Source organism: Copidosoma floridanum, unplaced genomic scaffold, assembly GCF_036245765.1.
Source record: "Copidosoma floridanum isolate Cflo_tuat_1 unplaced genomic scaffold, Cflo_Japanese_pri ptg000001l, whole genome shotgun sequence".
NCBI classification, from domain to species: domain Eukaryota; kingdom Metazoa; phylum Arthropoda; class Insecta; order Hymenoptera; family Encyrtidae; genus Copidosoma; species Copidosoma floridanum.
Genome location: NW_028321878.1, coordinates 8165164 through 8181671, shown reverse-complemented (window position 1 = coordinate 8181671; position 16508 = coordinate 8165164). Strand labels below are relative to the sequence as shown.

Here is a 16508-nt window from a genome sequence, read left to right as displayed (position 1 = left end):
TACCAACAGCTTTTCACAAATCGCAGTAGTTTCTCCCGCTCAACGAAAAATCCGAGCCCCTCGAGCGTCGCAGGTAAACTGAGAGGGGCCCCGCGCGCTCGAGAAGAAGGCCCGCGCGCTCTTGCTCCCACCGTCTCTTTCTCTCCCCTCTCGATTTTCGATCTTTTGCTTGCGCACGTTCTTTCTCTTTCTTCCTCTCTCACCTTTCTTCAGGGAATTTTTGTACCCGAGACGCTGCAGATCTCTCGGGTGGGGGATATCTCTTTTTCAGCACAACCAGGACCCTCGCACACTCTCTCTCCTTCTCTCTTGAAAAACTTGCCCCTGCGTGGCTTTTGGTTCCCTCTTTCTTTATCTTTCTTTTCTTCTACTTCTACCTGACCCGCTCTTAAGAGTACGTTAAAAACACACGCTAGATTCGCTATTAGAAATTTTTTATTTTTATTTTTTCTAGCTGTATGGGTATTAGGCTTTCCCGTTTGTATGGAGTCTTTGGACAGTGAAAATTCAATCATTTATAATTTTTTTGTAAGCTCTGGAGGTATTTCATACGTTTATACATGTTTTTACGTTAATTTTAAGTATTTGTAGAATTTTACTAACACTTTTACTGTAAACAAGATGTATATCTTAAATTATAAACGTTACTTTAAATATATTTATTTAAACTTTTTCAAAACAAACGATTAAAACCTAAAACAATGCTCTTGGTATGATTTGTAATTGATTATATGTACAAAGTGTTGAAATTTTAGTCAGTCTCAAATATGTAATGAACTAACATTTTGAACTTTCTTATCGTGCAAAAGTACAAAAAAGTATCTTTTTAGTTACTAAAAAAATAAAAGTTATTTCCTCATTTTTTTTTCTATGTATAAACACCATTCAATTTTGGGAATGTTTATAAAAAGTAAATTAGTATTCCTACGATCAAACACGTAATGAGAATACCACCAATCAGAATATATCCATCCGACTGGACTCTTTGTTCTATCAGTCTCATTGTTGTGTTTGATAACCCTAATGTATTACCAAGGTCTATTAAACGTTTATGTGCTCCCTTGAGGGTATACCTTTGTGATTTTAAATTATCCAATACATCAGATCCTTGCATCAGCAAATCGTTAACACCATGGATAGCATTGTGCATTTGGGCATTATGCTGCACACTTTGATCAATCATAATATCTACATGATCATTTGTTGTGAATCTGCGTGACAAAAGTTCTTCTCTCTCATCTTCTTCTCTTTGTTTCTTCTGTATCATATACCTCCAAGAATTCAAAGCTGCAGCCAGATGTCTACTATCATACTTTAATTGGTCAACCCTCATTTTTGCATTTTGCCTCTGAGATAGTGGACCTTTGGAACACAAGATATCCAGCCTGTCACAGTTACTGTAAAATGAGTTGTTATTAATTAATTTACTATAAATTCTTCTAATAAAATCCTTATACAACTTTCAATATTTTTAGTATACTTTTCAATTTGATCTAGGTGTAGCAACAAATATGAAAAGGAATAAAAATTTTGGCTTGTACAATAAATTGTGTTTTTTAACGCGTAATTTATGGTTATTACATTAATGACAGATCCCATAGGCTACAAGGTAATTGATTCAATCACCTTTGAAAAATGCATCATTGACAAAAATGCTTAAAGACGCAGCAAAAATACATGCAAGATTTCCATTAAGTTGAAAAAACTATGTTACCCATACAAAGGGCGTGCAAATACCTATTAATTGTCTGTATTTTGGATTCAATTTCTTGTTCAACGGCATCGACATCAAGGTTAGGCGGCTTCCTTTCCAGCTGGCTGAACAAGTGCTGGGTATCCTGAACCAATTTGTTCGTTTGATGGTATAAGGTTTCCATATCTATTTATTATATCAATAGTTAATAGTGACAAAAAAGTTTTTCAAAGAAACTTTTCCGAGATGCGATTAACATGGTAGAAAAAAAATTATGACGTGGACGAATTTGTCGTTGTTCAGTCGATGCGTTGCCCATTGCGCGCGGCGATTTCGGACAAATCCGGCATGCACTTTGGCACCTGACCCTGACTCTGGCTCTGGCCTGCCCTCCAGGCCTCCGGTGGATTTATATAGTAAGGTGCTGACTTGGGCACAGTTTGGCCTGACTTTCGCCTAGTAATCGCCATATCTCCAACTTTTATCTGCTCCATCAGCTTTACACATAAATTAGTTTATAAGTATATATTTATTGGTTTTTGTAATTTACTCATCAACTCATCGTCATTTACACGTATCGTATCGGTATAATACACAATAACCTTTTAAGTACCATTTTTCAAATCTAAAAATCTAAAAGTTACAGTAACAAGTACTTAAGTAAATCATACGACATCGTATGTTCGCGCTCCCGTCGACTTCGACGATAGCAACTTTTTCATAACTTCAAAGTTATCTTTTTGAAATTGAACCAAACGTGTTCTTGTATATGTACAAAAGTATACTATTATTTGACAGTAAGTACTTAATCTCATCTCTGCACGGTAATCGCGGACAGTTTCGACTCTGTTTGGCAAGATCATCCTAACCTGTAATGTTACAGTAAGGAAATCAAGTGGCACACGCAAAAACAGCTTCTTTCTCCGAGTTTAGTTTTTTTTTAACACATCAAAGAATTACATTAAAATCAGAAAAATGATAAACGTAATAAACGCCGTGGACACCGGTCACGAGGACATGATCCACGACGCGGAGATGGATTACTACGGGCTGAGGTTAGCTACGTGTTCGAGCGATCACTCTGTCAAGATATTTGACATGAAAAACGGCTCCCAAAGCCTCATCGCCGAGCTCAAGGGCCACACCGGTCCAGTTTGGCAGATAGCCTGGGCCCATCCTAAGTTTGGCAACTTGCTCGCATCATGTAGTTATGACAGGTATACTTAACATACTTATAATATATACTTACCCTTCAAACGCATCCGCATGATGATGTTGACACTTAATTAGCAGACGGTAGCCGATGGTTGCTAACGTCATCCAAGTGAAAATTTGAGCGCTGGACTGATATTTTGTTTTTTTCTTTTTTTTCTGAGTTCCTAAGTTGCATTTCTTTTCTTTTACTTACTTTATCATATTGTATTATTTAGTTTCCTAATAAACTAGTTCACACATTGTATTTTAATTTCAATTACTTGTATCCACGTTATTTCAATTAGAAATGTTTATTAATTTATAAAAAGTATTTCTGTGTTACTTGAAACCTTGTACAATAAAAATATATAAATCATTTAAGAAGCTGCATAATAAATTATTAAACTCTAAATAGGTGAGGGAAAATTTCTTTAAAGAAGAGAATTAATAAAAATATGGCGTTTACTTACGTTTTACAGAAAGGTTATCATTTGGAAAGAATTTGATGATTGGGTTAAAATTCATGAGCATATGTGCCATGATTCTTCTGTCAATGCTGTAGCTTGGGCACCTCACGAGTTAGGATTGATACTAGCATGTGGCAGTGCCGATGGTTCCATTTCTATTTTGACCAACAGTGGAGACAGCTGGGACACTCAAAAAATTCAAAATGCGCATACCATTGGTTGCAATGCCGTTTCTTGGTGCACGGCTATTGAGCCAGCTTTTGACCCAGTTTCACAGCAAAAGACCCCTGTCAAAAGACTTGCTAGTGCTGGATGTGATAATATTATTAAGATATGGAAAGAGGAGGCAGACAGATGGATTGAAGAAACTAAATTGGAAGGTCATAGTGATTGGGTATGTAATAATTATCTACTCTAAAAATTGTAATATTTAAAATTTTCTGATCTGTCAATATTGATAGTTTTTTAAAATCATTTTTAATTTTGTTGATATTTTAATTCTCCTATCTAATTTTTGTAAATACTTTGTACTGTGTTTCATTACTCACATACGTAAAATAAATAAGTAAATAAAAAATTAATAGGTAAGGGACGTTGCATGGGCACCATCCATTGGTTCATCGAGAACAACAATTGCATCGTGTTCTCAAGATCGTCGTGTAATCATTTGGACGTCTACAGATTACATTAACTGGAATTCAACAATTATAAACGTCTTTGACGACGTAATTTGGAATGTGAGCTGGTCCCTGACAGGTGGAATTCTTTCAGTAAGTGGAGGAGACAACAAAATCTCGCTGTGGCGTGAAAATCCTGAAGGTCAATGGGTTGGTATTTCTGACCTGAACAAAGGTCAAGGAAATATCAATTCAGAGCAACGTGCACTTTGAAAGCACCATCCTCTTTTATTGTAAATTTGAATTTTAAATGTTTTATATATTCATACGTTGTATAAGTAAATTGATTAAATATAAGTTTATAAAAATATTAAGAAAATGTTATTTTATTCTTTGTTAACAAAATTAATCTTGTGTGTACAAGGAGGCAGTAAAAACAATGTCTCTCTTAATTTTAGTAGAAGTTTCTTCCATTTTTTCTCTCAGTGCCGGGTGGCCAATGATTATTGCGGCATTTCTAACATCTTTTAAAGTTTCGTTCAGCTGCTGAATACATCTTACAATAATACCTTCTTGTGTGTCGGTAAGCTGCATTATTTTTGCAAAAGACTTTGCTCTGGCCCATTCATACACCACTCTTAACAAGTGGAAACTTGGTTTTGCTATGGGATCCAGGTCGTATTTTATTTCAATTTGCACCAATCTTTCATAAACCTCCAACATTTTATCTCGTAACTGTAAAAAAAGGTTTAATAACAATCAATTCCACGGAAAGTAGCTAATTATTTTATATTTTATGGGACAAATTCATTATGGCTAAGAGATTTCGTTAAAAGTCGAAAAAAATAAGTAGTTAATCAAACCTCATTCAATCTAGGGATCTCTTCTTCTTTCGGCTCCTCATTACTTTTTTGAAATACCAGTGACGACAAAGCTGCAGCAATCTCTTCTGGTTGCCAGTTTGTTAATACATTGTCTAGTACTAGTTCTGTTAAGAATATCTCATAAGTTCCCATTTCAAGGGCCACTCTACCTTTTAATGTCACTGTAATTTTAATAACACATATTAAAGACTTTTTAATAAACAATTAGATCAAGTGAGCAGACGTTTTACCTCGATCTTCGTGATCAATATATTTGAGTTCTCTAAGGACCTTTACTCTACTTTCATACTCTGGATAGTTTCCCAAATATTCATCACTCAGCCTTTTAAGTAACATTTGTTTCTTTTGTTCAAGTTCTTTGTGTTGAAAGACTTGATGAAATTCTTTTTCAAAATTGGATATGTCACCTATCTTAGAAATGACAGTATGAAGTACATTTCCTAATGTATTCAATTCTATGATCTTTGTTTGAAGTTCAAATTTATTTAGTTTTAGTTCTAAATATGGCAATATTACATCAGATTTTTTGTGAACGTCTTTGGACAACTTGCAAAGCTCTTCAATTGCTGCTAGACAAGAGGGTCCAGGAAGTGCATCTCTGAAATTGCATTTAAAAAACAAAATTTAATAAGTTTCTAATAGAATATTACTGAATCTTACCACTCAGAAAACTCACTTGAACCTAGGAATTTGTCTCTTATCCCAGTCGGCCAAGATTAATTTATAATTTACATTCAAAACAGCATTTGTCACTTCTATAATAGAAGACGCGGGTACGATTAAAACATTGTAAGTTGGACTATCAACTGGTTGGTAAAACTTCTTCTTTATCAGACTAACAACATTGTGCCAGGTTTCAGACTTGGGATTATCTTTGGCTGCCATTTCTTCCTCTGTACTCGACAGTACAAACACTTTGTAAGATACATCTTTCTTCTTTTGTAAACCCAGCAAAATTCCAAGTTTATTGTAATGATGCTGATACGAGATGAGTAACACTCTGCCTTCCACCAGTGCTTTGACAGCCTTCTTGGCTTCGAGCATGTGAGGCCTGAGTTCCTTCCACTTTGACAAGTAATTTATCGAGGTCTGATAAAAAAATCCAAGTTGCTTCTGGTCCTCGGTAAGCGCCGGTGCCTGCTCGATCTCCCTCACAACTTTCTCTAACTCGTTTCGATTTTTTTCGAGATTCGACATAGTCTTCGTTTCTTTGAACGACCTCCGCATCATTTCTCCAACAGAAATGGCCTCGCTCAAGCGCTTTAAATGAAGGACCATGGCGTAAGTGACTTTAAATTTGGAGACGAGGTTCTGAGGCCTGCCAACGCTCATGTCGTGCAGTTCCTTCTCATGAACCATCTTCTTGCAGAGAATCATGACGGTACCGATGTCGTCGTGCCCGCGACGTCCGGCGCGGCCAGCCATCTGAATGTACTCGGTTGGAAGGAGGTGTCGGAAAGCATTGCCGTCGTATTTTTCTATGGAATCAAAAACTACCGTCTTCGCCGGCATGTTTACACCCATAGCGAATGTTTCCGTTGCGAATAGTACCTGCAATTAAGGCGCAAGATAGTTTTTTTCACTTTTATTTGTTGTACACGTTATGATCTTTGGTTTACCTTGACTATGCCTTTTTGGAACAGCATTTCTACTATTTCTTTTAAAATCGGCAAAATTCCACTGTGGTGAACTCCAATGCCTAATTTGAGTAACTTGTGCATTTTTATGACCTGCGGTAGCTGTGAATCCGTACCCTTTAGGTGTTTTATGGACTGTTGGAAGAACTCCGTTACATATTTTTGTTGTGCGTGGGTAAGTAAACTTTCTGTGAAAGATTCCGCAGTTTTGTCACATCTATTTCTGGACAATGTAAAAATAACAACCGGAAGTTTATCCTAAATGAAGCATTTTTTTTTTAGTTAAATCGGAGTTGTATGTTAAAATATGTATAATCATGTGTGATTATTATTATCACCGTTGATTCTAAATGCTCTAGAAGAGCACTGTACATTCTTTTTTCTTTGGCCGCTATTGAATTGAGTCTTGCTTTATCTTCTGCTGCCTCTTCCTCTTCTTTCGATGCAATAACTTCGTTTACGGTTTCTTCAACACTAGCGTTTTTCGGAACTATGGGAGATTTTATTGCGAGTGACGGCTTGTGTTTTGTATTTAGAAATTTTGTTTGCTGCATTTTTTTTCTTTTCAGCATTGCTTGATCCCATGCCTCCATGGCTTCTTTGACACTGACAATATATAAATAATACTTTTTAACTTTGTGGGTAGAAATTAAAATTTTGAAGTTTTCTTATGTAATATTTTACCTCTCTCTGAGGAATGTCCCATCTTTATTAATGAAAAGGAATGACTGATCCTTTGTCTTCTTATCAAATCCTATATAAAGATAATGTTCTAAAGGCACGGGTCTTTTCAGTGTACTTATCACATACATTTTTCGTCTCTTGATTTGTCCTACCCAATGTGCAAATTCAACTGGATTTGGAACTGTAGCTGATAACATTACAATGCTTATGGTGGGTGGTAAGAGAATAATGACTTCTTCCCAAACGTGACCCCGCTGTTAAAATAGAAAAAACATGTTGATACAAAATTAAACAAGAAACGATTTTTCAGTGAGTAAATAATAACTTACATCGTCGTTATTTATGTAGTGCACTTCATCAAACACAACATACTCAACATCTCTGAGAACTTCTGCAGCGCAATACAGCATTGATTGTAAAATTTCTGTGGTCATGATAAGACACGTTGCTGTAGGATTAATCTGCAGATCTCCAGTAATAAGACCAACGTTCTCAAACTTTTCTTTGAACTCTCTAAACTTTTGATTGGAAAGTGCTTTTATCGGAGAAGTGTAAATGGTTCTGAAAAATATTCGATAAACTTTAAATAAAACCGTTCGTGAAGTCGACTCAAATCGCAATTAAAGCTCCACCTTGTCATGTGCTTTTGGCTCATGGCTATGGCATACTCGGCAATCGTTGTTTTGCCAGCAGATGTGTGCGCAGCAACAAACACGTCGCACTGTTCTTCCAGCTTTACAATTGCTTGTTTTTGGAAATTATCCAGCTCGTAAGGAAAAGTCATAGCTGGCTCTAAAATTTTCTTATCAAAATCTGTCACGGGAACATTAATGTCTATTTGTTCTGCCCACTCCGTTTTAACATTTTTCTGGACGTGAGCATCCGATATTTTGAGAACTGGAATCTTGTATTCTTTAAAAGGCTCGATGTATTCATCCATGTTTGGCACATCGACATTTCCAGCCTTCTTCTTGGAAACGTTTTCTTTGCCTCCTATATTTTCACCGTCTGCAGGTTTGAAAGACAAAGAACGCCCTTCTGTGTCTATAACATTCATAAGATTGATACTTTCATCTTCACTGCCTGGCTCATTGCCTGATTCTTTGCAAGAGTGTTCAAAGCTTTTGGGTGTGCATTTATCAGACATAAATTGGATGCCAGCGCTAAATCCCTTAGCCAGCGTCTTCAGGTTCTTGTCAAAGTCAATTTCAACTTTTCCTTCCATCATGTTCTTCTCAGGCTCGTTGAAACCACCAGGCCAAAACAAAAAATTACTGGTATTCCCTAAAATACGAGTTTTGGGATACGTTATTGTCTAAAAAATAGAAGGTATTGGCTGAAAAATGGAGCACTCACCTCTGACACCCTCGACAGCTGGACCAGGTGCTCTGGACATCGACATCGAGTTCCTCACCGTTTCCCCGATGTTTTGCAGACACACCTCTTGGATGTCTCCGATGCAGCCGGTAATTGGATCCCTTTCATATTTGAGAGTTGTGCCAACTGGAGCCAGGTCAGCTTTGAGAAGTGACAGTAGCTGTGGCTGTCTCTCCCAGTACTGCTGTACATTATCAATCTGATGTATGGGAAGCTTCTCTGGGTACACAATGTATTCCCTAAGCTCGTTTTTGATATCAGGCAGTATTGGAGGAGGACCAAAGGGCATCTGTCAACAATCACGTTTTATTGTCAAAAAGCCGTTGTATACTTTATATTCGTTTGCGAGCATGCAAGTATATATACCTTACCTCCAAGTAATCATTGTCGATAGACTCGCTCTGCATCGTGATCAACTTGGGAAGTAAGTCTTGTTCCGAACGGTACGTGTACGACGGATATTAAGACATAGATTTTTACTTTTTTTGTATGAATGTGTTGACCTACTTATAACGAACAAATTAAACAAAAAGCTCGTTTTTCAATTCAGTTGTAGGGTTTAACATATCCATCACACAGGTAACAGGTAGGTATCTTATAAGTAAACCCCGATCAGGCAAAGCCAAAACAATCAATGCCGCGCAGCCGATTTTGATACCTATATATACTTGTTGTTATTGTTTGTGAACCGAGCCCCGTGGCCCCGCGCACGTTACTTTATTGGAGGGTGTATTCCGCAAATGCTGCCAGCAGTTAAGTTACGTAGGTCGTGGTAACGCCGCATGGTCGGGTGGCGCTAGCGTCAACCTGTACTAACTGTCGGTGGGTTCCGCATGTCAACAAACTCCGAAATATCAGATGGCATGGGAGCGAAAACAGTAAAAAATATCAAAGTTTGTTGACATGCGGAACCCACCGACAGTTAGTACAGGTTGACGCTAGCGCTACCCGACCATGCGGCGTTACCACGACCTACGTAACTTAACTGCTGGCAGCATTTGCGGAATACACCCATAGTCCGCAGGCTAAGTATACGTCCTTAACCGCCTTTTTCACTAACGTTTAGAATAATGATTGAGACAATCAATGATTGTATCATGAGTTTTTGTATAAAGTTCAATTTATACAAATAAGTTGGTAAATATAGGCACACATGATTAATATTTAAACATTTTAAGCTGTATAAATATATAACATAGATTCCAAATATGCATTATTACCGCTGGAATATGCTAACAAAACCAAATATCCGTCTTTTTCACCCAGCAAAATAATAGGTATCTGTATAATCCTGTATCAATTTATTGCACACATGCGAAATGTTCAATGACAGTAAACAATGACACAATTTCAAACTTTACTTTTAACTCTTCATTTCACACGTAATTTTACAATGCAATTGATAAATTATTATTCATACAAAAGTATTAATATTCTTATAGGAGGTCGATTTTCAGGCAAAAGATTATTTGTAAACTTGCCGTAAACAGCACAGCCAATGTCAACTTTTTATTTTCTATCTACACAACTAGTTGCGGCTGGTTTTAGCGTTTCAGATTTCTAAACTAAAAAGTGGCCCTAAAATTCTGAAGGAAAGCTTTAGATATTTTAGGCCCTAGAGCCATGTTGTCAATTATAAACCAGCCGCAACTTATTTGACAGATACAAAATGAAAATTCAACATTTTCTGTGCTGTTTGCGGCAAGTTTACAATTTATCTATTACTCGAAAGTATAAATATATAGGAGGTCAATATTCGTATAAAACATACGCTGCAAACTTGCCGCAAGTAGCACAAACATCGTTAATTATTTATTTTGTATCTATTTCAAGAGTTGCGGCTGGTTTATAAGTGATTAAATGGCTCCAGGGCTAAGCTGCCTAAAGCTCTCCTTCAGAATTTCAGAAGCAATTTTTGGCCAAAAAAATCACGACCGCTAGATGGCGCTGATCCTAATGATTATAACTACTTATAGTAGAGCCATTTAATCAATTATAAACCAGCCGCAACTAATTTCGTAGATACAAAATAAATAGTTAAAGATGATTGTGCTACTTGCGGCAAGTTTGCAGTGTATGTTTTATACGAATATCAACCTCATATATATTTATACTTTTGGGTAATAGATGAATTGTAAACTTGCCGCAAACATCACAATCATCGTTAATTATTTATTTTGTATCTATTTCAAGAGTTGCGGCTGGTTTATAAGTGATTAAACGGCTCTAGGGCTAAGCTGCCTAAAGCTCTCCATCAGAATTTCAGAAGCAATTTTTGGCCAAAAAAATCACTACCGCTAGATGGCGCTGATCCAAATGATTATTACTATACTTACACTAGAGCCATTTAATCATTTATAAACCAGCCGCAACTAATTTGATAAATACAAAATAAAAAGTGAACATTGTTCGCACTATTGGCGGCAAGTTTACAATTTATCTTTTACCTAAAAGTATAAATATATAGGAAGTCAATATTCGTGTAAAAAATGCATTGTAAACTTGCCGCAAACAGCACAAACAATGTTATCTTTTTATTTTGTATTTATTAAATTAGTTGCGGCTGGTTTATAATTGATCAAATGGCTCTACTACAAGTAGTAATAATCATTTGGATCAGCGCCATCTAGCGGTAGTGATTTTTTTGGCCAAAAATTGCTTCTGAAATTCTGAAAGAGAGCTTTAGGCAGCTTAGCCCTAGAGCCGTTTAATCACTTATAAACCAGCCGCAACTCTTGAAATAGATACAAAATAAATAATTAACGATGATTGTGATGTTTGCGGCAAGTTTACAATTTATCTATTACTCGAAAGTATAAATATATAGGAGGTCAATATTCGTATAAAACATACGCTGCAAACTTGCCGCAAGTAGCACAAACATCGTTAATTATTTATTTTGTATCTATTTCAAGAGTTGCGGCTGGTTTATAAGTGATTAAATGGCTCCAGGGCTAAGCTGCCTAAAGCTCTCCTTCAGAATTTCAGAAGCAATTTTTGGCCAAAAAAATCACGACCGCTAGATGGCGCTGATCCTAATGATTATAACTACTTGTAGTAGAGCCATTTGATCAATTATAAACCAGCCGCAACTAATTTAGTAAATACAAAATAAAAAGATAACATTGTTTGTGCTGTTTGCGGCAAGTTTACAATGCATTTTTTACACGAATATTGACTTCCTATATATTTATACTTTCAGGTAAAAGATAAATTGTAAACTTGCCGCCAATAGTGCGAACAATGTTCACTTTTTATTTTGTATTTATCAAATTAGTTGCGGCTGGTTTATAAATGATTAAATGGCTCTAGTGTAAGTATAGTAATAATCATTTGGATCAGCGCCATCTAGCGGTAGTGATTTTTTTGGCCAAAAATTGCTTCTGAAATTCTGATGGAGAGCTTTAGGCAGCTTAGCCCTAGAGCCGTTTAATCACTTATAAACCAGCCGCAACTCTTGAAATAGATACAAAATAAATAATTAACGATGATTGTGATGTTTGCGGCAAGTTTACAATCCATCTATTACCCAAAAGTATAAATATATAAGAGGTTGATATTCGTATAAAACATACACTGCAAACTTGCCGCAAGTAGCACAATCATCTTTAACTATTTATTTTGTATCTACGAAATTAGTTGCGGCTGGTTTATAATTGATTAAATGGCTCTACTATAAGTAGTTATAATCATTAGGATCAGCGCCATCTAGCGGTCGTGATTTTTTTGGCCAAAAATTGCTTCTGAAATTCTGAAGGAGAGCTTTAGGCAGCTTAGCCCTGGAGCCATTTAGTCACTTATAAACCAGCCGCAACTCATGTTGAAGCCATAAAATAAAAAAATAACAATACATGTGTTTTTGGCGGCAAGTTAACAATCTATCTTATGCTCGAAAATTTATCTTCAAAAGTACAAACACATAGGAGGTCAATTTTTTGGTAGAAAATAGATTGTTAACTTGCCGCCTAAAACACATGTATTGTTATTTTTTTATTATATAGCTTCAATATGAGTTGCGGCTGGTTTATAATTGACTTAATGGCTCTAATCCTAAATGCTCTGATTGAGAATTTTAGGAGCCACTTTTGGCCAAAAAATAAAGACCGCTAGATGGCGCTGATCCAAATAACTATTGCTATTTACAGCAAAGTCACTTTGATAATTATAAACCAGCCGCAACTAATCTTACAGATAGTTAATAAAAAGTTGACGTAGTTTGTGCTGTTTGCGGTGAGTTTACAATCTATTTTTTACTCAAAAGTCGACCTTTAAAAATAGAGATATTCATATGGTTTAATAAAATCGACCATATGGCATTACTTAGTAGTAATTTCTTTAATTACTACACATAACTTCACGTACATCTTACACCGTGCTCTCTTTACCAGAATGATAAAATCAGAGGCTGTAAAGTTACGTAGGTCGTGGTGGTAACGCCGCTTGGGGTGTTTTCCGCAATCGTCGTCACCAGCAAGTAATTTAAATTTGCGCTCTACGTTACCGTCAGGTCAGTAAGTCAACTATACCTTGAATTAAACTGGCGCTGTATATTCCGTAATCTGCAGCATAGAGCGCAACCTTAAATTACTTGCTGGAAGGCTGGTGACGATTGCGGAAAACACCCATAATCTTTAAAAAAAACAATTGACAATATACCTATACCCTACACAGTACACACCCGCGTTTACCAAAATCTATGACGTTTACCGGGTTATTGTAGTTTTTCCCTGCAAGCGTAACTTTAAAGTTTTCAGTTCTAAGTGTTCTAGTATCAATAATTTTGATTTAAAAAAAGTGTAATTTAGGTATTCTGCAAATAAATATATTTAAATGTGTAATGATTAACTTTGAATGAACATCTGAAATTTGTAGTCTTTGCTTACTACAACCAAGTTCTGCTTCTGCTTGGAGTGGACGTTTCGTCGTCGTCGTTGATGTTTTGTTGTTGAAGTCAAAGGTACATTTGTCAACAATGACAGACATTGACTGGCCCTGGCAATACAGTTTTCCACCATTTTTCACGTAAGCTGCTTTATTTTCCTCTCACTCTTAACACAGCTTTGTTTCCTTGGTTTTTTATCTTTTTTTTGTGACGGCAAGTAAACAATAAATAAACACTATTTGCACAATAGTGCACTTATTTTATTATTTATATTATATAACTAACTCTCTGAATATGTAAATATTTAATTCTAACAGAAACTTATTACTCTCCAGTAATCTATTTATTGATTGCAAGTAGTATATGTGTGTAATGTGTGCAATACATTATACATTATACACCTTATACACATCTGTCAATCACTCTCAACTGCTGAAATTTATTTGTTTGAAGTACTGATTTAAGTTATACCACCACTATTTGCATAAAAAAAACTGTGTTGTCAGTTGATCAAAATGATTTGAGTGTGAATTTCAATGCTTCCATAGACTTCAGCCACATGCAGAGACAAGAGCAAAACAAATAGCAGCATGGAAAAGTTTGGTGTTGAATTATTTCAAAACGACCAAACAAACAAATCTTGACTTTCGAGAAATACATAGCAATCCGTTGTTTAATAATACATCAATCGACAGTATCCTTTAGTGATTTCTTTTTTTTTTTACCATCAAAACCATCTACCACAGTTTTTTCTTAAGACAATTAAATTAGGAAAGTTGCCAGTAGAAGTAGTTACAATGATAATAGAAGAATTAGCTAGAACCGGTAATGCAATACCTTTGGACAAGTCAAAACAACGATGGATAGTTTCATGGCATACATTGGAAGAATGGGCAGATATTATATACTCGTGGGCACAAACAAACGCTTTCATTGGATCTGTTTGTACGTTTTATGAGTTAACCCAAGGTGAAGATACAGTTGATCAAGGTAAATGATAAAATAAAGTTAATGTAACTTCTAAGCTAAATTCGATCTTTATCCATTAACAAAAATATATTAAAGTTTTCTTGAATTCAATGTCATGCACAATGTGAAATTAATTAAAATATATTACTGTATTTCATAGACAAATTGTAAATGTTTTAATGTATAGCAATTTTTAAGCATGTGATTCTCATTTTTCAGAGTTTCATGGCTTAGATAACGAGATTCTTGTTAGAACTCTGAGGATTTTAGAAGCTTCTAAAAAAGCAGAGTTAATCATGTTTGATGACAATGAAGGTGTAAAATTTTTTTGAAGCTATATGTTATTTTATTATTATAATCGTTGTAAAAATATTAGTTTACAATTATTATGTCGTCATACAAATTTTTAAATTAAAGTTTTAAAATAAAATCGTTTTTTAAATTATCACGTTAGTGATGATGTTACTTGTTAATGTATAATTTTGCCCATTCTGTTCCAGTTGTCAACCAAAAATTTATTTCCCTGAATTCATGATTCCATTTTTTGATTTCATTGCAAACCCTACTTATATCATTTCTATTTTACAGTCATTCTATATTAAAAATGTAGTCCATGCATATGAAAAACATTTTTTATGTACAATTTGTGTTTATAGCTCAAACTATACCATAACTGTCATATAATACGAATATAACAATATTTTGTTAGTTTTCAAAAACGTAATTTATATTTTATTCTATTAACTCTACAAAAAATGTAAAGGACTCCGTTTAAAAGTATGGGACACTATTTGGTTTGTCGATGCGCAGCTACCCCTACTAAAAAAAAAGCATACATCTTCATTAATGAGAAAATATTTAGAAATTATGATAGTATAGACTATGCGGTCAGGATTCAGTATTGATTTTTTTCAAAATTTATTACCATTTAGCTATTTTTTTTTTTAATTTTCGATACGACACGAGCTCTTTCAAAGAACTGTAATTAAAGTAGAAAAATTCAAAAAAATAATTTATATTTGTGAATGTTTATAACCATAAGTAAAAATAATACACTTTAATTTTTACTATATATTTATTCATGTACATCAATTGGTAAAATACATTACGAAGCACAATTTTTTCTAGTTACATGATAGTGAAAAAAAACTTAGCAACGATCTGTCGGTACCAATGTAGTCGAATAATTAACTTATACACCGGCACTTGGTAGCGGTCGTGTCAGTCTTACATGCACCACATTGTTCAACTATCGGACGATCTAATGACTTAACTTGGCTATAACGTTTATATAACACTAATGTTTTATAATTGATAAAAAAAATTTTTTTTAATTAAAAATATTAATTCGAAAAGTATTTTTCTACCACTGTAAAATGATTTTTGGACATTTAAGCTTATCAATCCAGTCTGACATTGCAATGAAAATTGTCCTCTTCATTAGACGTAACAAAAAATTTAGACACGCTATAACAATTTTTTCACTTTCAAATTCATACGGTATCACGAAAATTTTATCATATATTTATCAAGATTTTATTTTTGTGATAAATTTTGCCAAATTTCAAATGTTACACTAATAGCGGATTATTATATTATTGACTCCAAGCACATCGCATGTCTAAATAAAATTCCAGAAATATAAACTAAGTTTTCTATAAAAAAAAAATAAATAAATAAATAAATAAAAAATTATAGGAATATGTACACTTTTATTTATTTCTTATCAGATATCAAGAAATCATTATTTTTCTACGTCTAATCAGGTAATAAGAAAGATGCGTACCAGTAACGAAATCTACATATACTATTACATATTTAACATCAGAAGATCTGAGTAGAATTTTTTACTTTAAATCGATAATACGATTGCTAATAGCCTTCAATCAGAGAAATAAAAATGAACGATACATAATCTATAGAGATTGTGGAGAAAATTATGTTGAAATATAATAATAACAATATAATTGGTAACCCTATAAAAACATAAAAACGGGTGTTCCAAGAAAATGGCACGAAAACGGTCCAAAAACTATGGGGCTCGCACAGCTTGAACAAGTGCGGAAAAAATTTTTTTTTTATTTAATGATGCTAAAAAACGATT

At 34.7% G+C, this 16508-nt stretch overlaps 4 protein-coding genes across 5 annotated transcripts; 2 read left to right on the top strand and 2 right to left on the bottom strand.

The window, feature by feature from the left end:
- Positions 1 to 525: 525 nt before the first annotated feature.
- Sec13 (nuclear pore and COPII coat complex component secretory 13) lies at positions 526 to 4329 on the top strand. Of its 2 annotated transcripts, none has more exons than XM_089591555.1 (4): positions 526 to 541; positions 2577 to 2910; positions 3367 to 3748; positions 3939 to 4329. In XM_089591555.1, exons 2-4 carry the CDS (start codon positions 2669 to 2671, stop codon positions 4242 to 4244), a joined length of 930 nt encoding a protein of 309 aa, XP_089447681.1. In that variant the 5' UTR covers positions 526 to 541; positions 2577 to 2668; the 3' UTR covers positions 4245 to 4329. The 2 variants fall into 2 exon arrangements, with proteins under 2 accessions (XP_089447681.1, XP_023244958.1); XM_023389190.2 differs by lacking the exon at positions 526 to 541 and adding an exon at positions 2130 to 2490.
- Membrin (Golgi SNAP receptor complex member 2) lies at positions 609 to 2083 on the bottom strand. Its single transcript, XM_014353587.2, has 2 exons — positions 1738 to 2083; positions 609 to 1397 (listed from the first exon to the last, which is right to left on the bottom strand). Exons 1-2 carry the CDS (start codon positions 1875 to 1877, stop codon positions 902 to 904), a joined length of 636 nt encoding a protein of 211 aa, XP_014209073.2. The 5' UTR covers positions 1878 to 2083; the 3' UTR covers positions 609 to 901.
- tst (superkiller complex helicase subunit twister) lies at positions 4326 to 9289 on the bottom strand. The gene is made up of 11 exons (XM_014353595.3): positions 8925 to 9289; positions 8533 to 8842; positions 7809 to 8460; positions 7506 to 7737; positions 7177 to 7430; positions 6831 to 7098; positions 6475 to 6750; positions 5532 to 6406; positions 5086 to 5453; positions 4835 to 5016; positions 4326 to 4706 (listed from the first exon to the last, which is right to left on the bottom strand). The coding sequence occupies exons 1-11, from the start codon at positions 8958 to 8960 to the stop codon at positions 4377 to 4379; spliced, it is 3783 nt and encodes a 1260-aa protein (XP_014209081.2). The 5' UTR covers positions 8961 to 9289; the 3' UTR covers positions 4326 to 4376.
- A 3819-nt stretch (positions 9290 to 13108) lies between these two features.
- Positions 13109 to 14795, top strand: Vps25 (vacuolar protein sorting 25). The gene is made up of 5 exons (XM_089591195.1): positions 13109 to 13358; positions 13426 to 13575; positions 13984 to 14129; positions 14207 to 14425; positions 14624 to 14795. The coding sequence occupies exons 2-5, from the start codon at positions 13526 to 13528 to the stop codon at positions 14734 to 14736; spliced, it is 528 nt and encodes a 175-aa protein (XP_089447321.1). The 5' UTR covers positions 13109 to 13358; positions 13426 to 13525; the 3' UTR covers positions 14737 to 14795.
- Positions 14796 to 16508: the final 1713 nt, after the last annotated feature.

Coding starts and splice junctions, on each gene's coding strand:
- Membrin (XM_014353587.2), bottom strand. CDS start 1,877: ATGGAAACCTTATACCATCAAACGAACAAATTGGTTCAGGATACCCAG. Junction 1,398..1,737: donor AAAATACAGACAATTAATAG/GTATTTGCACGC, acceptor CTCATTTTACAG/TAACTGTGACAGGCTGGATA.
- Sec13 (XM_089591555.1), top strand. CDS start 2,669: ATGATAAACGTAATAAACGCCGTGGACACCGGTCACGAGGACATGATC. Junction 2,911..3,366: donor GCATCATGTAGTTATGACAG/GTATACTTAACA, acceptor TACGTTTTACAG/AAAGGTTATCATTTGGAAAG. Junction 3,749..3,938: donor TGGAAGGTCATAGTGATTGG/GTATGTAATAAT, acceptor AAAAATTAATAG/GTAAGGGACGTTGCATGGGC.
- tst (XM_014353595.3), bottom strand. CDS start 8,960: ATGCAGAGCGAGTCTATCGACAATGATTACTTGGAG. Junction 7,099..7,176: donor GGGACATTCCTCAGAGAGAG/GTAAAATATTAC, acceptor ATATATTGTCAG/TGTCAAAGAAGCCATGGAGG. Junction 5,017..5,085: donor TATTGATCACGAAGATCGAG/GTAAAACGTCTG, acceptor TTAAAATTACAG/TGACATTAAAAGGTAGAGTG.
- Vps25 (XM_089591195.1), top strand. CDS start 13,526: ATGACAGACATTGACTGGCCCTGGCAATACAGTTTTCCACCATTTTTC. Junction 14,130..14,206: donor TAATAATACATCAATCGACA/GTATCCTTTAGT, acceptor CAATTAAATTAG/GAAAGTTGCCAGTAGAAGTA. Junction 14,426..14,623: donor TGAAGATACAGTTGATCAAG/GTAAATGATAAA, acceptor CTCATTTTTCAG/AGTTTCATGGCTTAGATAAC.